This window comes from Pleurodeles waltl, chromosome 4_2, assembly GCF_031143425.1.
Source record: "Pleurodeles waltl isolate 20211129_DDA chromosome 4_2, aPleWal1.hap1.20221129, whole genome shotgun sequence".
NCBI lineage: Eukaryota > Metazoa > Chordata > Amphibia > Caudata > Salamandridae > Pleurodeles > Pleurodeles waltl.
The window spans coordinates 42,569,559-42,596,892 of NC_090443.1; the positions used below are offsets into that span (position 1 = coordinate 42,569,559).

Consider the following 27,334-nt stretch of genomic DNA (forward strand, 5'->3'; position numbering starts at 1 on the left):
GAGAGGGGCAGAGGTTTTATTCACACAACCATGTACAAGACATTCCAGTGCCCCCACCCCGTCCAAAACTTTAAAAACGAACACATACAAATATGTTCAATAAAATCATTAAGAACATTATTTTCGCCAAGTACCAACCGTGGACTCCTGTGGGACTGAATGATTATTTGAAGGGGAGAAAAGAGGCAAAATGCCCTAGCACACTCCACTCCCCAGTCTCTTGGTCCTCCATGCAGTTGCTGGGGATTCCTTTCCTAGTGTTCACAGCTCCTCTAAACAAAAAAAAAAGGCACCAGCTATACCCATAATATATGTATGAGGACACAGAATTCTAATGGATTTTTTTTTAAATCAAGACCATACTTCTTAGCATTAAAAATCTATGCAGTACCTGCTCCTAGTTTAATTTGTCTCTGCTCTTCATGTTATTGTGAACTCATCCCCACAAGTTTCAGTGCGCAAGTTCAATGCAATACTGGGTCTTCTTTCATTTCTAACAAATAAGGCATTGTGCAGAGCATGAAATATTCTCCCTACACTTTTACCATGTCAAACGATGGGTAGGAGACTGAACTGGCATCAAAACTGAAAACCCTTAGCGGTAAACCCCCTGAATAGCGAATTAGAAGGACCTGAGTAGGGCAATCTTTATTCAAGTCTATTTAACAAAATGGAGAGAATCTATGGGGTGCACTGTGGCAGCAGAGGTTATGGCCATTTCCATGATTCTCAAAAACATAGTAGACAATTGTGGGGTCTCAAATAGTCAATAGCAGCAGTGGAGTATGGGAAATTCTGTGAAGGGGTGGATGTAGCAGCATAGACTTATGAAAATGAACCTCCTAAAGGCACAGTGTAGGTCAAGCAATGATTGGCAGTGAGATTTGCAAGACCTTATTTCAAGGATATAGCATTCCCTTCCCAAACTGTACAGACAGGTTGTCTGACATAGGTAAAAATTCATTTGTATGCATGGCACTGGATTCTGATGTTAGGACCCTCTGACACTTAGGTTGTAGATGATGCAGGGTAAGCACATGTTGAAGGTATACCAGAGCTTATCGCAGTTTCATGTGGCACAAGAGATCAGTTCTTTGTAATCCGGAGGCCACCCACCCCTTTCTGGACAACAGATTGAGGTGGGATGTGATAGAATCCCTACCCCTCCCGCCCCCCAACCCAACTTGCACACCCTCCTAAAAGCGTTCTAAAGTCTGCTCACATGGCAATTTGAGCTGATAGTGGTCCAAACCATTCAGCCCTCCCTTGTGAAACTCACTCCTAAATTACCCTCACCTTCCTGGGTCCTCATTTTAGGACCTCATGTGGGAATGTGAAAGGTTCTCCCGGGCTCAGTGCAGTAGTGAGAGAGGTAATGGAGTGATGGGCACTTGTTGTGAGGGGGAGGCCTCTATCGCTTGCTGCTCCTGCGTGTCTCCTTGCCATTGCTGAGTGGGTTACTGGACAAGGCACTTCCAGTGGGTGGGTTGTTCGGCTGGCTGCGCGTGATCCTGCCACCAGGTGGGTTGGAGCTTTGCGTGGGGCCACCAGGGCCAGAAAGGCTTACGCCATTTCCATTCTGGTTACTGGCAGCTGAGGAAAAAAAATAACACAATTAAGCAAATAATACCAACAAACGACAGTAATCACCAGGGCACCTCTAAATAGGATGTAATTATACTTAGCTAAGTCCCTCAAAACTCACATCCACCATCTAGTAAAAGAATGAAAGAACAGAATTATAATTAAGTCTGAATACATAGAAAACAGGTCTCTGTTAACTTTATTTTGTGACTGTTTCAGAGAAATACTATCTGTCATGCTGTTATTTTTTTCATACAAAGTAGGAGCAGTTTTTAGGCCTGGCTTGGCAGAGCAGCTGCCACCAGACGTAATATGCTCAACCTACAAAAGAGCTTTCAGCAGTACCATAGAGAGGGGTTTTGGCTCAGATCACATAATTGTAGCCAGGCCTACACTTTAAAAATATTTCCCATCCAAACAGCTGTGTTTACTTGGTTTATTTATCCAGCTGCCCAAGGCAGCAGCAGTATGGTTTCCTGAACTTGAACTTTTCAGTGGCACACACATGACAATGTAATGCTGTTAGAGTCTTAGATAACTAGATATTTTACAGTACTTGTTTTTCGCTGGTAGCAGCACAGATGGGATGAGGGAAGTCATGAGTAATGTACTGCAGTCCCAGCACCCTCCCATTCAATCATTAACTTTACACTTCAGAGTGGATTTTTGTGTGTACGAGCAGTATGGGATGCCTGGGGCTACACTAATTTCCATTGATTTTTAGGTCTGGCCCAGTACTCTGTCACTTGACCTTATGCGATCAACAAAACAGCTTTCAGAGGACTACTGAGAGAGGGGCTCAGCCTCCAGCCACCTAACGGTTTCCCTCAGTACAGGATTTAATTGGACCAAATTTGTGTTATTTCACTAAAAAAGAATGCTTGTATTGCACTTTTTCCCCTTGTGGTAATTCTTATACTCACTACAGTAGTACTGAGTTGGATATGTTGGCAAGCCAATGATCTTGGCTAAAGGCCTGACATGTTTGTTATGATAAAGGCAGTAGGCCTGACGTATTTATTGTGAAAAGCTTATGTTAAAGTCAATAGGCATTTAAATGTGGATTGTTATTACTCCATAGTGAAGCTTGCAAGTGGCTATTTTGTTACATGGAATCTCAGAAATTACTATAATAGGCAGTGGTTATGGTGTTGGTTACTCAGGGTGACAAACCGTGAATAGAGAAAGTTTGTTCTGTTAGAATCTGTCTAAGGCCTTCTTAGGAGTGGGAATATTTTGCTTAGCCAACTGTAAATTTTATAACCGTTTGAATGATGGTTGCCAATTTGTATGCTTGACCAGGCCAGTGTTGGGTAAGGTCGGAAGGCAATGGTAACAGCTTCATTGGGAAAAGTCACACCAAATTTCATAGGTTTGATCTGTTTATTATGAAACATTATAACAAAGCCAGTAAGCCTGACCGTCAATGTGAAAAGCACCCTAGGCTTTTAAGGGGGGCTGTTATTACACTGTTCTGAAACCTATACGAAGATTTTTCTTACATAGAATTTCACAGACTACCGTAGTTGAGCCACCCAATCAAGGGATAGAAGATTTGCTCTTTGACAATCTTTGTTAAGCCCAGTTAAGATAGACAGTATTTCTATTTGTCAACTGTAATTATGTATACATTTGCAATTTCTTTACTGTATACCTAATGGTTGTCTTGTGGAAAGCTTAGGCAAAGTAGGCCTGTGTTGGTTATGGTGACAATCCAACGATAATATGGCTTGATTGGTGCGCAAGGAAATGTTATGCCAGCTATCATCGTTGTAGCTTGTTTACTATGAAAAGTTATTAGAAAGACAGAAGGCCTGGCTTATTTATTATGCATGTTGAAAGCCAGTCATCCATGCAAAAAAAAAAAAAAACATTATGCTATTACGAAGAAAGTCCATTATTGCTTGTGTAAAACGCATAATTCATAAATGACATAGAAATGACAACTCTGCACGCTACATTTCCCCACTAAAGGGATTTCTTATCTGGGCTCCAAAAACAAACATTCAGACGAACAAAAAAGGCCAGATATTGACAGCATACCCTCAAAGGCTCCAGTAAAATTTCCAGGACTTCAAAGGGAACCTGTCACCTGCAAAATATTTTACTTGCCACTTGAGCCAGAGTAAAGAGGTCAAACAAGTCAATTTGTAATTAACTGACTTGTTTGCAAGACGACATTTGAAAAGCCGTGTGGCTCATACTGATTCAAGCATTTTCCTCCATCACTATTTATTAAGACCCTTTTTGTGAAGATTACTCTGCCGAAGCTGAAAGCTTTCAGGATCCGTTGCGTATACCATAAAAAGCATCCACATGACCAGGCATTACTCCCAGGCCAGAGGCGCCCCCACGAAAGAAATATCTGCCTCCTGCGTCCAGTGCAACGTACAGGCCTGCATCGGTCTTAACTCCCTGGAACGGGGATCAGAGCAGAAAGTGCCAGTCCTAGCACTTCGCCTGAGGCACAGCTTGGAGCAACGGCAGTTGATGTAGGGAGGGGAAGTGCTTCTCTGTGTCAGTGAAGGACGGGCAGTGGTAGCAAAAGCTCTGTACCTGGAGCTGCTGACGCGCTGGCACTGGCTGCACTGGCACTGGACGTTGCTCCCTCATTTTGATTTTGTGATGGGCCCTGTGGGGGTTGAGAACAAAAAAAGAAGAAATCAGGATAGCAAGTGGCAAGGACCCCATTGTATCTATCCTATGCCCCATTCCTATCTTCCAAACCTTTAAGAGACTTGCCATTTCTGCACCCGGTGTGTGCTGTTCCCCAACACTTACATTCCTTGTGATTCCCTCACCTCCTCACTGGTTTACCACCCAAAGCAATGACTGTGCCTGCAGCCATCCTCCTATTTGGATGCAGTATCTTCCACTCCGGCTTCAGCAAAACCCTGCTGTGCAGACCTGCACTAGTCGCCGGCTGTTTCTGCAAATAACCTCTCTCACTGCCCTGCACACATACCAGTCAATGCTACTAATACTACTACCAAAACGCATGCTCTTCCAGCACTGCCCACCCACAATTATTCCTCCATTTTCTAGGCCACTGCTCACCGATTTATTCGGATTCTGTTGATTTGCATATTCTGGGTTGGGCTCACTGAAGTTTGGCACCTCGGAGTATAGCATGCAGAATCTGGAAAGGAAATTCAGAGCATCCCATGAGCCTGAATATTTGTGGTGTGGGAAATAAGAGACCAGGACAAGCAGGAAGACGTCGAAATGCAGCTGAGGCCTTAGTCATGCATTACAAATAAAGCACAGGGCAGGGGCAAACTTGGATAGCAAAAGACTCTTCTCATTTAATTTCTGGCAATGGCTACTGGCACCTAGCTCTCATATTAGAATATTCATGCAGTTCCACATCTACAGAACTCGCTTCCTTTCAATTCCCAATCAAGCATAATGGCCCAAGGAGACACCATCACTTATAAACATTCATGCAGATTGTCGGTGAGTTTCAGCACCTTTCATCATGTGCTTCTGTCCCTGAATTGTGTGTAAATCTAAAACAAGTTGTGCCAACAGTCTTGCATGCAATCTCAGTGCCCACTTTGTTTCAAGGCAAAACCAATTAAATGACCATTCCTCAGAAGGCGAGATGATACCCAGAATCCCAGGCCTCTCTTCTAAGGATGCCAAATAGGACAGCGTAGATATGGACATAGACCGCCACCACTTCACATAGATCACCAAATAAGTGGGCCAAAGTAAAGGAATGCCGCATTCAACCTGCAGCAGGTTCAGACTAGGCCTGGGCAAAATTTTGATTGCTCCAGCATAAATCATGTGATTTTGGAATTTTCACATTACGCTTCTTACGTGAAATACCCAAAATTACATCATTGCCCACTTTACATAATTATGCGCCATTCACAGAATGGCACAATTTGCTGTAAAAATGTACTGCAAACGCATTGAAAAAAAACAGAATGCGCGTGTCTGTTCGCAGTGCTGTTTCAATGTATCCTTGCACCAAAAATTGAAGTGAGGATGCTAAAATATAGCACGAAATGACAGATTAGCATTTCGCGTATTTTGCTGTAGATCCACGTAATTACACAAAAGCAGATCAAAAAATTTTGCAAACCCCTATTTCACACTGAAAACAGAGGGATGAATAGCTCAGGAAGCCTATACCAAATCAATGAAACTGCTAACTCCACCCTCCCAACCCCAAGTGAGAAGTATAGAGATATTTTATTCAAATTTATTGCTCTGCATGAAGCCACAGCTGGGTTGAACTCTTCTACGGCGTCAATAAGCATTGTCGCATTTAAAGCAGAAAACTCAACCTCCACACCACACTTGTTAGGCTGGGAGGAGGACTTACTCGCCAATCTTTTGCAGATCTCCACCTCGTCCTGTGTACAGGGTTAGGCAGCCCTTAAACACTGACGCATACCTTGAAGAAAATGAACAAAAAGTGTGAAACAGTTTCTATGTGGTATAAAAGCCACCTTAATGCTGCAGAATAATGGAGGAAACAGTTACCATTTAGTAGTGCACTGGTGTGCTAATTTGTGAACTAAAACAAGGTACTCCAATTGGGCTTTTTGGAGCACTTGCCAATGCAGGTATGGGTCACATGTGTAATCTTATATACTTCATAATCTTCCTTGCTCTGAAACCAGGAAGGGCTGTAGTACTGAGAGCTAGATATTTGGAGAGACATGTATTTGGTTCTCTAGTGGCATGCAAGCATTAGCTAGGGGTACAATGATTCTCAATTCAATGGAGAAAAGAAGATGGCTGATTTCAAAATATATAGGTCCTACCTGGTGGTGCTGCAGAGACATACTGCAGCTTCAACAGCGTCAGGTCATCGGCACGCCACCAGTCTGCTTACCCCTTGGTGAGACGGATGATGTCACCAGGCTGAATGAGGTTCCCTACATCGTCCCACACTGAGATGTTGATGCTGCCGGTCTTGTCTGCCACCTTGCAGGTCCGCACCTCGTGACCGTCTTTTGTTTTTGTTACTCGTCCTGCAAAAATACAGTCATTCGAGGGTGTCCTGGGTACTGTGGTTGAGTGTTGGAGGAAATATACTCCACAAAAGTGAGTCACCCTCGAAATGTCAAGAGGAGTAGGATGGGTTTACAACTACAATAAACATACATTCCCTATTGTGCAGCCTGTTCCCTCAATATTTTGTTCCTAAGGTAAAAATATAATGCACTAAAACGCTTACAACTTAGAAAATTCTCTCTCACTTTCAAATCAAAACTAATCATGGAGAGGGACAAGTATGTATATTGAAGTACGTGCTTGTCCGCTTTGAAGTGGAAGTAGAAACAGCCATGATTAACACATAGGTTATTGGAAGGATACAAAATGTCTTGGAAAGTTAAGAGGATTTATAGTATGCACTAAAATGCATGTGGACGATATGTATAATGAGACCAATAAAAATATATATTTTTTCTCCGTTTCCTAGATTTCTGTATGAGAGGTTCTTAAAGTGGTGTTTTCCTGAAGAAGGCGGAGCTAATTACTAGGAGTACTGTCAAAAACGCTGCTTCAATGTTTTTTTTTTTTTAATGTATTTGGATAGTTTTCATGCACTTTGATAAATATTTTATGCACTCATGAAAAAAATATATATATAAATGTGTTTTATTATGTACACTATGGGTAGAAAAATGGTCTGAACTGATTGTGGTAAATGAGTAGAGTTGACAGGAAGAAATAGGCCATTGTTATTGTTTAAACGACTGGGGTGTGAACATGATGGCATTCTTTATTAAGTCCTTTGAAACTACTTAGGCCTTGGAAAGCGTTTTCATTTAAAACTTAACATTTCATTATCATTTTTGAATTCTGTTTACAGCTTCCAGAATAAAAAAAGATTTGAAAAGTAAACCTTGCCATTAATAATGATAGGAAAATATTGATTTGGGTGTATATTTTTGAGATACATTAGGTTACACGTTTGCTTTTCCAGTATTTTAAAATGTCCTTTTTTAAATTTTTTAACAAGGCTTTAAAATCGAGTATTGGAAAAGCTAATAGTTTGGCTCTCGCATTTCAAAGGCAAGACCTATTGGCTTTCCCAATGCTTGTTTTTCATTTGTGTTTCAGAAAGGTATTAGCTTCTGAAACCTATTACATATATTTAACCCCCTGGGTTGCCCGGTGCAGAGGACGAGACCAGCTTGTCCTGCTATGGGCCCTCAGGGTGAGCGCTAGCGCTCCCCCCGATGGCTAAGCACCCCACTCCCCTGGGCAAGGATGGAAGGGGAATCACTTACCCTTCCATCCTCGCCCCGGACCTCCCCGTGGCGGCTGATGACGTCAGCGTGTGATCGTGCGCTCACATCATTAGAGGCCTACCCCTCTGCGCTGGAAGCTCAGCTTTAAGCGCGGATCGGATGAGAAATGCAAAAGCTTGGTGGTTTTAGCACCTCAAACACTTAGTTGATGCCATTTTCTGGGGAAAAAACACAAGCCTTCTCCTGCAGCATTTTTTCCCCATTTTTTTTTTTTAATGACAATTTTCGCTGTATTTTGGCTAATTTCTTGGTCTCTTTTAGGGGAACCCACAAACTCTGGGTACCATTAGACGCAAACTTGGCCTGGGTAGTTTATGTAGACAAAAAGTTATGAGGGCCTAAGTGTGAACTGCCCCTAATAGCCAAAACAAAAAAAGGCCGGGCACCTGAGGGGGAAAAGGCCTGGTAGCGAAGGGGTTAAAACACTGAAGCAAATATAAATATTTTAAATAATTTATTTTATTTCAAAAACTTCAAGGCCGATAAAATCATGGTAAATTTCCCTATTAGAAATGTAATCCGTTTGGGTAGGGCAGGCAATGAAGGACGCGTTCCCAGGCTGCTAAGCAAAAGTAAGGCAGCAGGCATTGCGAGGGTCTGAATTTGTAATTATAAAGGGGGTGGGGAGGAAGTACTACAAATGAACCCAGGTGGGCACTGTAAACGTTTCACCATAACTTATCAGGTGGGATGGAGAACCTACTGCTTCAATTATTCAAGAATAAAAAGAAAAAATACCTTGAATGGATCTTTGGCAATAGAAAATACATCTGGGTAATGTAAGCATAAAAGCTAGGTTGTTTTTTAATACTGTACTCTACTATTTGTGAGAGGATTTCTCTCAGCCAGAGATCAGGCCACAAACCCAATCCTCACTGGTGGACCCTGCTCCTTAGGGGTGGAAATGTTTCACTGTTTGATGAGGCAGGCTAGGCCACTGCAAACCACATGAACCAGCAACAGCCCCAGCACCTCAGATGAGCCTCGGTATTACCATTAATGTCAAAATGCAAATCGACCAACAGGAAAAAGTCAGCTGTCCCAGTCAAGTCACAGGCTGTGAAGAATCTAATTTGATCTGAAAAAGTAAGGCCATCCAAATTGAGGTGCAATCCCAAGGATGCATACACTACACTGCTGGAACGTGGATCATGGAATACTGTAACCAAAGTCTGACGAAGATTTCCAAAACAGGGTCCAAAACCCTAGGCTGCAGACACTGCACAGCAAATAAAAGGTGACTGTGAGATTGTAAGGAAATGCCTCCTTGGCATGGTTACTCCCTGACTTTTTGCCTTTTGCTGATGCCAAGTTATGATTGAAAGTGTGCTAGGACCCTGCTAACCAGGCTCCAGCACCAGTGTTCTTTCCCTAAACTGTACTTTTGCTTCCACAATTGGCATAGCCCTGTCACTCGTATAAGTCCCTTGTAAAGGGTACCCCCTTATACCAAGGGCCCTGATGCCAGGGAAGGTCTCTAATGGCTTCAGCATGTCTTATGCCACCCTGGGGACCCCTCACTCAGCACATGCACACTGCCTCACAGCTGGTGTGTGCTGGTGGGGAGAAAATGACTAAGTTGACATGGCACTCACCTCAGAGTGCCATGCCAACCTCACATTGCCTGTGGCATAGGTAAGTCACCCCTCTAGCAGGCCTCACAGACCTAAGGCAGGGTGCACTATACCACAGGTGAGGGCATATGTGCATGAGCACTATGCCCCTACAGTGTCTAAGCAAAACCTTAGACATCGTAAGTGCAGGGTAGCCATAAGAGTATATGGTCAGGGAGTTTGTCAAACACAAACTCCACAGTTCCATAATGGCTACACTGAAATCTGGGAAGTTTGGTGTCAAACTTCTCAGCACAATAAAGGCACACTGATGCCAGTGTGGAATTTATTGTAAAATACACCCAGAGGGCATCTTAGAGATGCCCCCTGAATACCAATCCGACTTCTAGTGTGGGGCTGACCAGTTTCTGCCAGCCTGCCACAACCAGACGAGTTGCTGCCACATGGGGAGAGTGCCTTTGTCACTCTGTGGCCAGGAACAAAGCCTGTGCTGGGTGGAGGTGCTTCTCACCTCCCCCTGCAGGAACTGTAACACCTGGCGGTGAGCCTCAAAGGCTCATCCCTTTTGTTACAGCGCCACAGGGCATCCCAGCTAGTGGAGATGCCCGCCCCTCCGGCCACTGCCCCCACTTTTGGTTGGAGGACATAATTAGAAAAACAAGGAGGAGTCACCCACCAGTCAGGACAGCCCATAAGGTGCCCTGGGGTGAGGTGGCCCCTGCCTTTAGAAATCCTCCATCTTAGTTTTGAAGGATTCCCCCAAGAGGATTAGGGATGTGACCCCCTTCCCTCAGGGAGGAGGCACGAAGAGGGTGTAGCCACCCTCCAGGACAGTAGCCATTGGCTACTGCCCCCAGACCTAAACACACCCCTAAATTTAGTATTTAGGGGCACCCCAGAACCCAGGAAATCAGATTCCTGCAACCTGAACCAAGAAGAAGGACTGCTGACCTGAAAGCCCTGCAGAGACGACAGAGACAACAACTGCTTTGTCCCAGCCCTACCGGCCTGTCTCCTGACTCGAAAAACTGCAACAGCGACGCATCCAGCAGGGACCAGCGACCTCTGAAGCCTCAGAGGACTACCCTGAACCTAAGGACCACGAAACTCCCGTGAGCAGCGACTCTGCTCAACAAACAGCAACAATATTGCAACTTCTTGCAACTTTTTTTGAAACTTAATTTGAATGCAGTTATTCCAAAGAAAAGAACTTGATAACACAATACTTCAATCGAAACACATGGGACCAATATTGAAACACAAACATAAATACATGACAAATTATGTCGTCCCAAGCAAATAGGGGTTCAAGATAAAAAAATGTTTCTTTCCACACAATTACATGAATAAAACTAACCCAGTAAAAATGAAATCTTTTCACTCTTCCTTCAAACACTTATAATGGTGGTGCTTCCATTCATTCTCTATTCCTTGTACATCCTAAAGGTACTAAGCATCACTAAGAAGGTGCCCATGTTCGCTTAAAGTGCAGTTATTTCAGGGAAAATAAATTCCTTCCAAAGGACCTCATGCATAGTGACTATACAACATTTAAATCCCCAATTATTACACATCCTAAAATCCTATATGGCAAAAAGTGAAAGTGCTCCCTTAAAGCGCCAATGCTGCAGAACGAATGATCAATCTCAATCAATCGATATCCTGAAAGAGGATTAAACCCTCAAAGTGGCAGTGCACTGCCATCTCCAAAGTGACTCGGTCTCTATAAATAACACAAACTGTACCAGAGACCAAACCCTACTCCTTCCAGGCCCACTTCCTCCATTTTCTGTAATATTGTAAAGAATGATTGTAGGAAAGACCTGCCTCCTTTCAGAGGCTGGCGAATACTGTCCTCCAAGGTTTGGAAGCATATGGTGCAGCGTATCTAGATGATATAGCTGTCTTTAGCTCCTCCTAGGAGGATCACCTGGTCCACTTTTGGAATGTCTTAAAGGCCCTGCAAAAGGCAGACGTCACTATCAAGGCCTCTAAGAGCCAGTTATGGCAGGGGAAGGTTGTTTATCTGGGCCACTCTGTAGGTGGGGGCCAAATTCAGCCACTACAGGGGAAGATCCAAACTATTTTAGCTTGGGCTCCCCCTTCTACACAAATCCAGGTGAGAGCCTTCTTAGGCCTCACTAAGTACTACAGGCAGTTCATTAAGAACTATGGCTCCATTGTAGCCCCTCTTAATGGCCTCACCTCTAAAAGGATGTCAAAGAAGGTTTTGAAGACAGCAAGCTGTCAAAAAGCTCTTGAGGACCGGTCATGTGCTCTGCACCTGTGTTAAAAAGCCCCGACTACTCCAAGAAGTTGATAGTATAAACAGATGTCTCCGAGGTAGGGGTTGGGGCAGTTCTTTCTCAACTTAACACTGAGGGCCAGGACCAACCAGTTGCTTTCATAAGCAGAAGGCTGACCCCCAGGGAAAGGCGTTGGTCAATCATAGAAAGGGAGGCCTCGGTTGTGGTCTGGGTCTTGAAGAAGCTGAGGCCATACCTATTTGGCAATCACTTCCTTGTTCAAACAGACCACAAGCCCCTTGTTTTGCTCAAACAGATGAAAGGAGAAAACCCCAAATTGTTCAGGTGGTCCATATCGCTACAGGGAATGGACTATGCATTGGACATAGAACTGGGAGTAATCACTCCAAATGCAGATGGGCTCTCCAGATACTTCCACTTAGATAATGAAGACTCATCTGGGCAAGGTTAGCCTTCTTGTCCTTTGTTGTTTTTTTGTTTTTTTTAGGGGGAGTAGGTTGTGTAGGAAAGTACCCTCTTTCTTGGCATGGTTACCTCAATGTATTTGCCTGTTGTCAGTGTGTTTGACTGAGTCCGCTGGGATCCTGCTAACCAGGACCTCAGTGGTTATGCTCTCTACCTTAAAACTTCGTAACTCTACCTTTTTCTCCCCACATTTGGCATACTGGTCCCCCCCCCCATGTAAGTCCCTAGTATATGGTACCCAGGACATTGGGGTACCAGGGGATCCCCATGGGCTGCAGCATGTATTATGCCACCCATGGGGATCCCATGCAAAGTGTTCTGCAGGCCTGCCTTTGCAGCCTGCGTGAAAGGGTGCATCCACCCATTTTTCACTACAGGTCACTGCACCAGGGCACTGTAAGTCACCCTATGGCAGGCCCTCTCAGTCCAGAGGGCAGGGTGCATGTACCTGTGTGTGAGGGCACCCCTGCAGTAGCAGAGGTGCTGCCATGAACTTAAACTTGATTTTCCTGGGCTTTGAGTGCACAGAAGCTATTTTACTCGTGTACTGGACACAGGTACTTCCTATGTCCAGCTACATAATGGTAACTCCGAACGTGGGCATGTTTGGTAAGAAACAAGTTGGAATCATACCCAGAATACTGTTGCAAGTATGAGAAGTATGATTTCATGCACTCTGGGGGCTTTTTAGGAGGACCGCGATCATTGCTACCACCAGTCATCTAGGGTTTTCTGGGCAGCCCAAGCTGCTGCCACCCCTCATACAGGTTTTTGCCCTCCTGCTGCTTGATCTGATCAAGCTCAAGAAGGCAGAATAAAGGATTTCCTTTGGGAGAGGGAGGTAGCACCTTCTCCCTCTGGAAATAGGTGTGACTGGCTTGGGAGCGATAGCCTCCCCAAGCCACTGGTATGCTTTGAAAGACACATTTGGTGCCCTTTGTGCATAAACCTGTCCACACCAGTTCAGGGACCTTCCATCGCCATCCCAGGGGTGTTGCCCAGAACTCCTCTAGAGGGTCCCTGGGCTCTTCCATCTTGAATCCTAGGTTGGCAGGGAACTCTGGGAGAATCTGAGTGGCCAGGCCCGGCAGGTGATGTCAGAGCCCCCTCTTGATAGGTGGTCACCTGGCTAGATGAACAAGCCCCCTCTCGGGCTATTAGGGTCTTCCTCTGGGGAGTGTCCTCAGATTCGGCTTGCAAGATTACAGCAGGATTCCTCTGCAACATCTGCTTCTACTTCTGACCTCCAGAACGGTGACTGGACCCTCCAGGTACCGACAATCTGCCTCCAAGAAGAACTCTTCTGCAACATTGTTTCCACGGCTCCTGCAACATTTCCACCGGTTGTGCATCCACTGAGGGCGGCGTGTCTTCAGCCTGCACTAGAAGAAAGAAAATCTCCCTTGGAGTGAAGGAGTCGCCCCCCTGCATCTGCAGGCACCTACTGCAACGACAAGTGGCTGCGTGGATCTCCTCTCACCCTGAGCTGCGTGGATCCTACATCACGGGTGGTGTTCCGTAGTCCCCTTGGTCCTCTCTGCCAGCTGTCAAACTTTGGTGGAAGTAAGCCCTTGCCTTCCCATGCAGGACAGTAACCCTGTGCACTGTGTCTCTAGAAGCTCCCAAGGCTTGTCTGCATTTCCTCCAAGGGAACTTCAGACTACATGCAGCTCCAACCCTCAGCACTCCTTCCTGCGACACACAGCCCTCTGTGTGGTTCTCCTGTAGCGCAGGACCCTTCTTCTGTGTGCTGCATGGGCTCCTTCTGCAACTTCTGTGTCCCCATCCTGTGGGGCTCCTGTGGGTGCTGCCTTTGCTCCTGTGTGCTCTCTTTTTAGTATATGGTTTGGGCTCCCCCTAGGGTCACCATAGTTTATTTGCACCTGCACTGTTTCCTAACCTTTTCTATGCCTGCTGCTGTTTACTAGTGTATATAGTCTATTACTTACCTCCTATTGGAGGGCTGCCCTTCTAGTATATTGTGAGCCAAAAATGTAGTACCTTTATTTTTGTACAACTGAGTGTTTTATTTCCCGTGTGTAAGTGGTGTGTGACTACAGTGGTTTTGCATGAGCTTTGCAGGTCTCCTAGATATGCCTTGGTTGCTTACCCACAGCTATCACTAGACAGTCAATCTCTTACCTGTTCACATGCGGGGACATTGTAACCAGAAAACATCCTATCCACTAATTGCGGGTAAGGTACAGCATCCAGCCATTGAAGAAAAACATTTGATAGAAATTGGCCCATCTAAGAGTCGAGTAACTAAGAGCGAAATATCTCTCCCAATGTATTTCACTTCGTTTTATCCCCCATGTGATTTTCTCATTTTGATCTTATCTTCTGAACCATATTATCCAGTCCCAGATGCAATTATTGGTACCAGTAACTCAGAATAACACCAATTTTATTATCCCAGAACAGTGCCTAACCCTATTTCTTGAAGACTGAATATCTTACCCTGATAAGTGTCTAAAAATAGCCCTTATTTAGGTATACATAAAAATGGAGAATGTGCTTAAGATGTCTTCCCCAAGGAAAAGGCCTGGGGAGATTTCAACTTGGTCCCATCAAAAATATCCCCTACCTTTCTAACAAATAAATTGGTCAATTTTCCTTTTTTTTTCTTCTGTCAGAGAAGGAGACAGGTATTTACAATAACACAGTGGAGTTTCTGCATTGATGTGGGGGATTATGCATTTAATAAGCACTTTACTTTTCAACAGCCAGATGAGGTTTAGTAGCTTATAGCTGACTTTTTTTGGTGATTTGGGCATTAAGGCACACATTCTGAGATCAGGCACCCCCCCAAATCCCTCCAATTAAGTCCGAGAATAGTTATCACAAATAGAGGAGTGCATTGAGAAGTGCCACATTGTAGAATGGTTGAATTCATGTAATATTTCTGGAAGTCCCAAACCTCCCTGGCTCTTAGGCAGCTTTAACACTTTCAGCTTCACTCGTAGGCATTTCTGAGTGCCTATGAAAGATGAAATAGCTACTTCCAATTGATTTTTTTATTATTAAAAAAGAAACCTCCAGCTTGCAAGGAATGGATGGAAATAGGAAGAGAAACAGCAGTATAATTTAAATTTTAATCATGGCGGAAAGAGGGCAGCCTTTGCGGGTGCCCCGCTTTAAATTAATTTGACCTGTCGGAGAAACTTCTCCAAAATTCGAAATAAACACCTCCAGTTTATTAGATCGAAGGCATTCTCTGCATCTAACAAAACAATCACAGCCGAGATAGCATCTGCTGTCATATTTCTATAAATTCAAACATAAAATGAGCATTGGAGTATAAATTCTGGCTACTGTTAAAACCATTATGATAACCTTCTGTAAGAAGCTGGGCTACCTTAGCAATCCAATTCACTAAACTTTTAGTATAAACCTTCAGAGTTTAAAGGGTTATAGGTCTATAAGATTTCGAGTCCTCTGTCTTTTTCCCTGCATTTAAAAAAAATCATGAAACAGAAAACCCATCTGGAATGAGTCCAGCACCAGACCAGAAAAGATATGATTAATAAGGCTAGACAGAGGACGCTTTAAATAAGACTCAAATGTTTTATAATACTCTGACCCAAATCCATTCTCCCTATGGACGTCACCATTAGGAAGCTAGCTTATAATCTCTTCCACCTCCCTCTCTCAAATAGGGTTTAATAAAAATGGAAGCGGCCTCTTCTATCAAGGTAGGTAATTTTAGCCCTTTAAGAAAATCATAAATTTGCTGTCCTGTCCAATGTTGCCAGCCTGGTTATCTGAAAATATACTGGCATAGTACTTAAAATTGTTTAATTTCCTCTATCTTTTCTGTACACTGCCCCATCTGTGAGTTTCTCATTCTAGTAAAGAAGTTGTGACTAACCCTCCCATTTACCCTCCAGGCTACAAACTGGTCTATGTATTCCCCATCCTCATGGACTTGTTGCTGAAAGGTCTGATTGACCATTGCCTTCTGTAAAAAAAAAAAAAAAAAACATTTTAAAAATCCCTCAGCCTTTTATTTTTTAGTCATCCACCTATCCACTGAAGCTGGTGACCTTAGAGCCTGTAAAACTCTATCTGCTTCTGCTGGCAAGATGGCTAGTTCTTCCCTCTTTCTCTTCTCTCGGAATGCTTGTTGTAAGAAGGTACCCTCTTTTTGGCATGGTTACCCCTACTTTTTGCCTGCTGTCACTGTGTTTTGACTGTGTTCACTGGGATCATGCTAACCAGGACCCCAGTGACTGTGCTCTCTCCCTCAAATTTTGTTGTTCCTGGCTTAGTATACCCCACAATTGGCATACTGGTGCCCCCATATGAGTCCCTACTATATGGTACCAAGGGCATTGGGGCACCAGGGGTTCCCCATGGGCTGCAGCATGTATTGTACCACCCAGGGGAGCCCATGCTAAATGTGTCTGCAGGCCTGCCATTGCAGCCTGCGTGAAAAGGTGCATGCACCCTTTCACTACAGGTCACTACATCAGGTCACAATAAGTAACTACTACGGCAGGCCCTCCTAGCCCAGAGGGCAGGGTGCAAGTAACTGTATGTAAGGGCACCTCTGCATGAGCAGATGTGCCCCTACGAACTCCAGCTCCATTTTCCTCAACTTTATGAGTGTGGGGAAGCCATTTTACCCATGTACTGGACACAGTGTCCAGCTACATAATGGTAACTCCAAAGCTGGGCATGTTTGGTATCAAACAAGTCGGAATCATACCCCAATATGGTTGCCAGTATTGGTTATATGATCCCATGCACTCTGGGGGCTCCTTCAAGCACCCCCAGCACAGTGGCGGCCACTTGTCAACAGGGTGGTAAGGCAGGTGGGGGGGGGGGGGGGGTGGGGGAGGTGGTGGTCTGGGGGCAGATGTATTACAAAAAAAAAAAAAAAAAAAAAACACCTTACCTTGTTGGACGGTTCAGTTTCTCCATCCTCTTTGGACTCCCAGAAGCACAAGGCTTCCAAACTCCCCTCCAATCACGACGCTGCTGTCAACAGCATGACAGCAGCATTGTGATTGGGCGCTCAGAAAGGGAGTAGGGCTCTGTGCACTTTCTCCTCCTGGCTGTTCAATACAGCTGGATGGACAAATGTAAAGTGCGCATGACTGTTTGGCCTGCCAAAGCGTCATGCGTACTTATGTGCAATCACCACTCCGCCTCCAGCCCCGCCCTAACCTGGCTCCCCGAGGAAAAATAAAATTATAACAACATTACATTATTATCATTTTATTTTTCTCAAAAAATAAAAAGATAATAATGTTACGTTATTATCAGTTCAATTTTCCCTTTCGTCCATGGCATAAAGCAGTGGGGCGATGCTCCTCCTCTAAGCCGCCGCTGCCCAAGCATTGCTCCTACCAGTTTTCTGGGGTTTTCCGGGCAGCCTGTGCTGCTGCCACCCCACAGGCAGGTTTCTGCCCTCCTGCTGCTTAGCCTGCTCTAGCAGAGGAAGGCAGAAGAAAGGATTTATTTTGGGAGAGAGAGGCAACACCCTCTCCCTTTGGAAATAGGTGTTACCTAGCTTGGGAGGGGTAGCCTCTCCAAGCCACTGGTATGCTTTGAAGGGCACATTTGGTGCCCTCCTTGCATAAACCAGTTTGCACCAGTCCAGGGACCCCTGGTCCCTGCTCTGGCGCTACCTCTAGAGAGCCCTGGCTTCCTAGACAATGTCTCACCTCACTAATAGGGGATACCTGGACTTGGTATAAGGTGATAACACTACAGGTGCTCACCACACACAAGGCCTACACTTGTATCAATATAAGGGTCCGTATGATGGTACAATTAAAGGCCTCCCAAATAGTTGATACATTTGCTGATGCCTCATTGGTCGTAAAGAAGCTGACGATCTTTAATTTGATCAGATCTATTACATCCGTTTCCAGAATAATTTTCTTGTTTATCGCCCACCTCCTAAAACTACTTGGGACAGGAACGGCACATTTCAGAACTACAGCCCTGTGATGTGTCAAACCGCAAGCATAATGCAAGATATCAACAATATAAAAAGTGGGGGTCCCTAAAAACATGTCAGTCCGAGAAGCAGTGTTGTACCATTTTGAATAATAAGTATAAGACCTGTTTCCTGTTGTATTTATCAAACACATATCCACTACCCATAACCCGAGACAGACCTCAAATGCCAAATGCCATGTCCTCCTACCCAGACACCAAATCGCCATGTAGGGAGAGATTAGGGGCCCTGAACAACCCCACCCCACGGAAACCCTTCCCCCATCATTTGATCTGCCCCAATACAGAAGACTTCCCTCACAACAGAAGATCTTCTGGTTGATTTAAAAAAAAAATGAAGCTTTCTACTCTATTCTGCCATATATGACTATTAGTGAAGATCCTATGATGCAGAAGAAAAGGTTACTTGCTTGTAGTCCTAGTTCTGCACTGCTGGAATCTTCATTGAAGTCATAAACCGACTGGTTCCCTGTCTGGCTACGGTTGTGCACTCAAAAATAAATACAACATTATCGCTATTACTGACGTTACCATAAACAAGAACTGGCTCTGTGAGGCAGCTACCAGTAGAGTGCATCATGGGTAAGGAAATCTGGAATCTTGGATGCAGGATGCTCTTCCTCACGTTTTTAATAACACCCTACCAGGCTGTGTATGTTTTCCCTTTCTTTTCTGATCTTTCTTACACCAGAGATGTTGCAATGCAGGTTTGAAACGGCTCACGAATTTTCATCTATGGATTTCCAGGGAAAAAAAAAAAAAAACTTAGCCCCAACAGGGTGTTACTCACGAGAAGGAGAGATGGACACTAACACCATGTATGATATTTTAATAGACATAACATCTGTGAAAAGTGCTCCTGGGTCCATGCATGCAGCAGGGAATTATTCCAGCGTTTTTTACTTAAAAAAAGATTCCCACAATGCAGAACTTGGACTATTAATAACTAACATGACAATTGGGTGTCCTTGGGTATGGAATGCCTTACAACCATCTCAATACAGAAGCATGAGGACCTCATATCTGCCCATAAACAATGAGATGGCTGAAAATCTAAGAAGTTATCTGATAGGAAGCTTCTAGAGAGACAAAAAAAAAAAAAAAAAAGAATTAAACACACACAAGGATGTTTCAATTCTCCTCCTGGAAGAAGCCTCTATGGTATACATAAACTGCATTCCACTCCAACTCGGAATCCCCAACATGGGCAGTCTCTTTTAGTAACGAGGGAGAAAATGGGATTGAAGGAAAAGAGTCTGTCTGAGATGCCCAATGGGATTTCATGTAGAATGAAGTGCAAATGAATAATCCTTCAAGAATTAACTAACCAGTGTTGCAGGTTTCTGTGCCAACATTTAGAGAGGGGCAATCAATTAATAAACTGTTTACTCAACAAACGTAGCAAGATGATGACTGGCAGAAGTCTTCTAAATGACTAAAGGTAAAATTAATTGTGCATGCACAATTCATCATTACCAAAAATTAAAACTCCCCTCATAGGACATCTCTCAGCTTGTCAGTGCCAGTTTATTTAGTAAATCTGGACGTACAACCTACAGGGCCTCTGCAACTTACAGAGTATGTTCTAACTTGCCTTCTGAATGTAGTTTAGTGTGCACAAAAATGCATGTTCTGCACCATCCAAACCCTGTGGTGCTGCAGGATTGCATCTGGGTGTGTGTGCACTCACCAGTTTCCAGGACAATGAAGAGGACATTGAGGTTCTTGAGGCCAGGCTTCACATCCTTGACAAACGTTTCAGTTGCCATCCTGAAGAACTCCACCTCTCCAGAGCACCCCTGACAATTGAAAAAGAAAATGTGAAAATGTCATACTTGTGCACAGATGGAATATGTGTGCAGAACAGAACGTGGAAATCAGGGTCTATTTCTCCCACACAATGTTGTGCAGACTTTGTAAAGCCAATCTTTCAGCGACTGACCTTCTGACAACTTTGAGAGTCTCTATGGTCCGCATCTTGTGGGAGTACCGATGCGAAGCACAGAGGCAACCCCCTATACAGTGGAGGATTTGGGGTGGGGGGGGGAGAATTCACGTAGCACAAAGTAATCACTTATTCTGACCTTGTTTGATGCGAAACAGTAGTACATGCATCAACTATTTCTCGAATCTCTTAATTGGTAATCACTTGCTTAGCTTCCTAAATCTCTTCCAGAACAATAACTCTCAAGAAATTGTATACAAAACAGGACTTACTCAATTCTTTCAAAAGTCACACATTTGTTTTTATTACACACTTGTTCGTAGTACCTTACCATTACAAAAAATGATACTGAAACTTAAAAATGGCCCCAACCGTCGATCTTCTTAAACTAAACACATCACTCCAATTTATACACTCATGCATTCATATAATTCACCCGGAGCTGCTGCAGCTGTCCCCCACATACAAGGAAACATCCCAATGCCATAGTGTAAACATCTTATATATAAAGTGTTTTAGTGCCTTGATGGGATACCTTAAAAAGATGCTCGGGGAGCATTTCGGTAGTAATCTTTTCTTTACACCAACCTTCCTCAGGACATTTACTGATAAAAAAAGGCTGAGTTGCTGTCATACAGGGGATCTTACTTACACTTCTCTCAGTCCTGGATGGCAGAAAAATCCCTCACAATTCTATCACTTTCAAAAAGGGTCACATTTTTACATTCCGCATCCTTCTAGGTCCATGATAAATTTACATGGATCAACGCAATACCTTTTTGCCACTTCATTGTGCTCTTGTAACATGTTCTTCTAAGGTCTTCTAGAAACTAGTCTTCCGATTATTTGTTTTCACAAAATGTATTATCTTTTAATTAAAAGATAATATATTTTGTGAAAACAAATCTTTTTACTTTAACTTGCTAAAAGTGCTAACGCGTTTTTGCTTATTGCTTCCCTCTCACCATGATATGTGTTATTTGCAAGTATCCTGACATGAGTTTCAAAAGAAGAGGTCATCCAACATTCCATATAGCCCAAGCAAGATGAGGTGCAGTGGCGTTTGTGGTGTGTTTTTTTCTCGATTTTTCGACTTTTTACAGTGGGAAAAATCACTGCTGAATACACTGCGTTGGTAACATGCCGAAGGATTTCTACCAGTCCCTGCTATTCCCCTTACCTTCCCATGAATGTTGATTTACTAAAATGCCAGGGACAGCGGAAGTGACGTCACATACCCTTAGAGCTTACGGATGTTCCAGGAAGTGACATATGACCTTTGACCCGGAATCTTCCCAGGAGGTGATGCCACATGACATTAATCCTGATGACATCACAATAAGTAACACTGCAGAAGTTTCAGAGTAATTGCATGATCACCATGTATATAAAGGTGTGGACATGATATTTCAAGGGGACAGTTACCTGAATTGTACTCAGCAAGATTGGGTGAGTCGTACAACTTCTAGGGGAGATCGTGGGTGGGGTGGTTCTCTCTCTTGAGAACTTTTTTTTTTTTTAAATGGGCTCCAATAATGCAATTTAATGCACAAGTTTGACATCAATTTGCTAAAATCCATGGATTTAAAGACACTCATTAAATATTCAAGTCCTTTCATGCTGTGCCAAGTTAATGAAACCTGACAGCCCCCAGGAGTTGACCCAATTATGTTTTTTAAATGCCTTATGGGTGCCCCACATGTCAAAATTACCTTCATTGCTAGGGCCAGCGTTTTGCAAATGGATGTTCCTTTTGCTTCAACAATACATATAATAATAAGCAAATGCCAGAATGTTTCTAATGCTGCTGTCCATGTACTATGGGGGACCTTTATGTCAAAAGTTACATCTAAACTGTCAAAGACCGCATTTTGTCATGGAGGGCCCCATGACACATGCCATGGTTGTCCTTCCATATGTTTGATGGTGCCGTGCATAGTTTTTTTTTTTTTAACTGGACTGTACTCTCATTTCTGGGGGGTAGGGGGGTTCTAATACACATACTTACCATGGTGTGTAATCTCATGGTGCAGTAAAGAAATTGCTGCTGTTAAGTGCCAGCACTCGGGCGTCTACATATTGGTGTCAACTACAGCTGTAAATCTAGGGAAAGTGTACCATGGGAGTCATACGTCTTTCCACCTAACATAAGTGAACGTGATTTATATAATTTAGCACTGTAGATTTCACATTTAGTGTTCTCCACAGAAACGAGAGGGTAAGGAATGAAGGTCTTACAGTCCAACACCTAAAGCATGTGGCCATTATCCTATACATGCAGCTAAGCAGAGAGCTTCATAGGGACGACTTGGTGTGCATATTATGATATGTACTCTGCAAACGCTCAGTATTCTACTTGAACATACCAACCTGTGCCTGGCTCCATATAAGCAGTTGATGCAGTACCCTAGCACACATCAGTACATTACGAGGAAGCCTTGACTGTTGCGCAGAAGCTACAGCCATTCAGCTCTAAGGAAGTCGAAAGAGTGGGTCTGTTAACTTAAATATCAAGCTTTTGCAAGGAGTGTTGGTGCGTTAAGCACTATCTGTAATTTCTGCATCACCTTTTTGCAGGAATCTTTGAAATCACGCTGTCCTATTACTCACCAAATGTATTTTGTTCAATATAAAATCTTTCAAAGGGTTCTAAATCAGAATCCTTAACCCAGACTAAAATTCCAAAAATCACAGCTGATCTACAGCCCTCAGCTACCACTCTATGCAGTAGTATGAGGAATCATAATCTAAAGGCACTTCACCAGCTTAAGATCAAAGTCGGTTCCAGATCATACAGCGACTAGCGATGTGAAGCCTAAAGCCTGTAACAAAGCCATAACGAAAGGCAGCAAGCTTAATGCCACAGCCAGTACAACGTTTAGAATCCACATTTGGATCCAGAACTGCCATCGGTACCAAAACTCACAGCTGATGCCGGATCTATATCTCACAAACAAAACTAGATCCCACAGCCAGAAACAGATTATATAATCCATAGTTTAAACTGCGTGTTCCTTAATGGTTGTACCTTCAGAACGTATTCATGTCTGGCTCAAAGGCCAATCGGTATCATGACCCTCAAATGGAAAAAGAACCTAGTCCATGCCAGAACTAGAACAAATACCAGATCCAGAACTCAAAGCCACTATCCGAATCAGAGTCCTCAGTTGATACCAGCTTCAGAATCTTGAGAACTCACATAATTTGCCAAATAGAAAAGGCCCAGGTAGAACCTGGATGCAGAGCCTACAGCTAATAAAAGCACAATCGTAGGAACCATGGGAAAGTGGGAGATTTATCTTGCTGTCCCCAGAGTGGAGTGGGGGACACAGGAGAAAAAATTTCTCCAACCGCACCCACAACCCAAATTCTGAAATGGCAACTAAAGGATAAACAGCTGCAGAGAGAACATGTCTCTCTTAAGCCATCCTGCAGCACATCATCTGCCTCCTTAAAGCGCTGTTACCTGAAGATCAAACCCATCCAGGTGAGCAAGCAGATTAAGGGAAGGCAGGATATGCTATTTTATGTAATGTTACTGCTGGATTGCCTTTGAGAAATAACGATTTTAGGAGAGGCTCAACACCTTAATGACCACAATCAAATAATTAGCAAAAATGAAAGGGTAATTTGGCACCCACAAAGTGTGCTCTTTAAATTACAGCTCTTCAAGGAGACAGTTGCTAGGTGCAGGGTCATCTGAGACAGCTATGTTCTGTCACTGTGTTTGACCTTCAGAGCCTGTGAAAGTATTCAAAACAGAAAATCCCACATTTAAATCTTATGACTACACACATGTATATACGTATGTATAATGTCAGTTTGATTTAAGGTATGATAAAGTTTATTTTTTAACTCTATGTACTAACATAAATTGAATAACGATACTTGAATAACTGCAGGGCTTGAATAATCATAAAAATGTTACTAGACCTGCAGGTCGAGTACCTTAAATAATCTATGTGACTTAACTGTAATGTACTTGACCCGTAAGCGGGTCTCAAATTGTGTGATCCTAGGCAAACAGTTTACAGAATCGCCTTTTTCTTAATTCTCACATATGACTGCACCTTCAAATATGTGAGCCCAGCATTTCTGCAGTACAAAAAAACCCTCTTTTGTTTAAGTAGGCTAAAGTTTGCTGCATGCGTCACAAGAATCTAGCCCACATACCCATGAGGTTTACCCACATAACCTAGGACTTCTTTTAGTTTATTAACAACACTGCCATCATGGCAGGAGTGTTTCTCAGTTTGTTTAAACACTCATTTTTAATAAATATATTACTGAACTATGATGTGGTAACATATTGTCAGCTACACACAGTAACTTTCCAAGAAATGTCCAAAAACCTCTCCACTAACTTGCAGCTTTACTGATAAAACTATATAGTGTATTAACAATCTGTGAAAATTGGGTTTCAGAAAACATACCCTTTGCACATCAACACGTAAAGTATTCTTATTTGTTTTCATCCTATTAAAATATTTTTAGCACACAGAAATATAAAAAAGGACTTTCACAACTAGTGAAATATATTTTGAAATGTTTACACAGCTGACTTAGGCCCTCATTACAACCCTGGCGGACGGCGGTAAAATGGAGAAAAGTACTGCCAACAGGCTGGCAGTACTTTTCACTATAATATGACATTGGCGGTTTGGCTCAAGCCAAACCATCAATGTACCACACCGTCCGCCACGGTGGTAACGACCACCGGGCTGGAGACTGCAATCTCCAGCCTAATTCGGCCGTCACTAGCCTGCCTGCTGGATTATGACCCTGCCTACCGCCATGGTTTTCGTGGCTTCCTTACCGCCACGAAACCCATGGCGGTAGGCACTATCAGTGACAGGGAATTCCTTTGCTGTCACAGATAGCGGTCTTCACCTCCCCTCCTCCCCTGGTTTCCCCCTGCCACACCTTCCACTCCAGACCCCGTGACATACAAGCACCATCTAACACACGCATATACACACTCATACCCACATTCATCCACGCATGCATACACCCACACACACTGACATACATAAATGCATGCACACAACACAACATACACGCACACACGGACAACATGCATCTCACACCCACATACATGCACCCACAGACATAAACAGACACAACGCCCCCCACCCCCTTCCCTGTTGGTGCACCCGACTTACCTGATTGCAGGGGGTCCTCCGGCAGGAGACGGGGCGCTGCTGCCAGCAGGAGCATCCGCCAGCAGAACACCACCAGGCTGTATCATGTGTCATGCTGGCAGCAGCGCCACCTTACCGCCATCCGCCACCATGGCCGCAGCCGGATTTCAGCCATCTATCTGGCAGGATTCCGGCTACGGTCATAATTTTGTAGATGGCTGGTAGCCACAGCGAAGGTCTTTTGGCCGCCAACACCGCAGCAGTAGGCGGTATATACTGCCAATGTTGGGATAAGGACCTTAGTCATTTAAATGTTGTGTGTTAGGAAAAACCTGACACCCTATATCTTTTTGTTTTACATTTTAAGCAGCAGGTCACACAGTTCACCTTACAAAGTCCTGGAACTCTGCAGTCAGAAGGAAAATTAATTATAAGAGAAACTGACTTTCCACCACTGTCTGTGAACACAGAGCAAATGTGACATAGGAACAAGCTTTTAAGGCTTCTCTTATTGCCACTCCACTTTTCAACTGAACAGAACATCTGTTCAGTGTCAACTCGCCAGAAGGGACGACTCGACAATGCGAGTGGTTTTTTCGAGCCCTGAACTGAATATGCCTCTGGTGGTAAATGGAAGAAAAAAAGGAAGTAAGCAAAGCATATAACCTCTGAACTGCACAATATGCAGTCCTGAACGCACATCTCAATTTGCAACTTAAACAAATTGTGTGATCCACGGCTCATCGCTTTACTATATGTCATTTTTCTTAACTATCCAGTTTGGGAGCACAGTCAAGTATTAAAGCTCACAATCTGTGGTCCACAAAAACCTCACAATATATCAGTAATATAAAACAAAATAGCTTTACCTTTAATAAGAACATAGGCTATATAAATAGAGAACATGCCAAACTGATACATTTTCGGTAACTCGTGGCAACATTGTCATGGCATGGGACTATTCATGAATGTTTCATGTTTCAAAAAATGTACTTACAATAAATGTCACTCAGTTTGGTTTTATAATTGTGTGTGCTTAATTGAGCCACCGCGAAATGCTGAAGCATTCTTTGTTTTATTTTAAGGTATTTGTGATAATTGTGCGTGATTTCCAACTTTCGATGGCTCAGGTCGTGATTTGGCTCAAAGAGCCAAGCTAGACCCTAGCTCTGCATACCCCGTCCTCCCCGCCAAAAAAATGGACCACACCCTTGGATAAAAGATGAATCCCAACCGTTTTTAACAAAACCTATAGCCGGAGCCACCTGTAGAACCCCCAGATCAAGGATTAATGTAATCAGATCTCAGCTAGAACAAGACACTGAAACTAGATAAGTTCCAAAACCCCTAGCCAGTATGGAATCTGGAATTCACAGCTACTGTCAAGACGCAGATGGGTTAAGCGTACTATGTGTAGATTGCATAACCTGTAGGAGATCCCAAATCGCTTGAAGTACTGGGTCCCAGACCCACATTAAGTAACAATTATTGACCTCTAACTAGTACTACAGGCAGAAATCCCAGCCAGAACCTCATCTGGCTAGAAGTACAAAGATGAGCAAAAACAGGAGTTTCTCGAATCTAAAAGCACGGGGTTGCCAAATTCGGAAATTACAGCATGGACCGGATCCAATACTTACAGCCAGGGTTAGATCAAAAATTCCCAACAGGCACTAGAGCCAGAAGTAACCGCAGGTTCAAGGTCTAGAAACAATTCGTACTGAACGAAAAAACACACACCCGGGGAACGAAAGGTAGCTTCGGAATCTAATAAAACAAGTACCATATTAAAGAAAGTTATTGTGTAACGTAAACTGGTCTTTTGTAAAGTGCTCTATGCCCCACGGTCAGGTCCATGTTATAAATAATTACAAAAAGATCAAACCTAGAAACCACGAACGGTTCCATACTTAGAATAAAATAGTGGCAACACTTAAAACAGGTTCCAAAAATCAGACGTATGGTCAGATTATTATCTAGAGATCGATCACGTAAGTACTTACAAGGAGCGTCGGAAATTCAACCCAGTACCCACTATCCCTTATTGATTTCTTTAATAGGACGATATTTGGCCCTAATGTTTGTACTTCCGGGTCGCTTACCAACCAAT

The 27,334-nt window shown here is 43.5% G+C and overlaps 1 protein-coding gene across 1 annotated transcript; it reads right to left on the reverse strand.

Annotated features, from left to right (window-relative positions):
• Nucleotides 1–27,334, reverse strand: NABP2 (nucleic acid binding protein 2). Its single transcript, XM_069230563.1, has 7 exons — nucleotides 27,228–27,334; nucleotides 19,829–19,937; nucleotides 6,437–6,575; nucleotides 5,921–5,992; nucleotides 4,642–4,723; nucleotides 4,141–4,216; nucleotides 1–1,593 (listed from the first exon to the last, which is right to left on the reverse strand). Exons 2-7 carry the CDS (start codon nucleotides 19,905–19,907, stop codon nucleotides 1,412–1,414), a joined length of 630 nt encoding a protein of 209 aa, XP_069086664.1. The 5' UTR covers nucleotides 19,908–19,937; nucleotides 27,228–27,334; the 3' UTR covers nucleotides 1–1,411.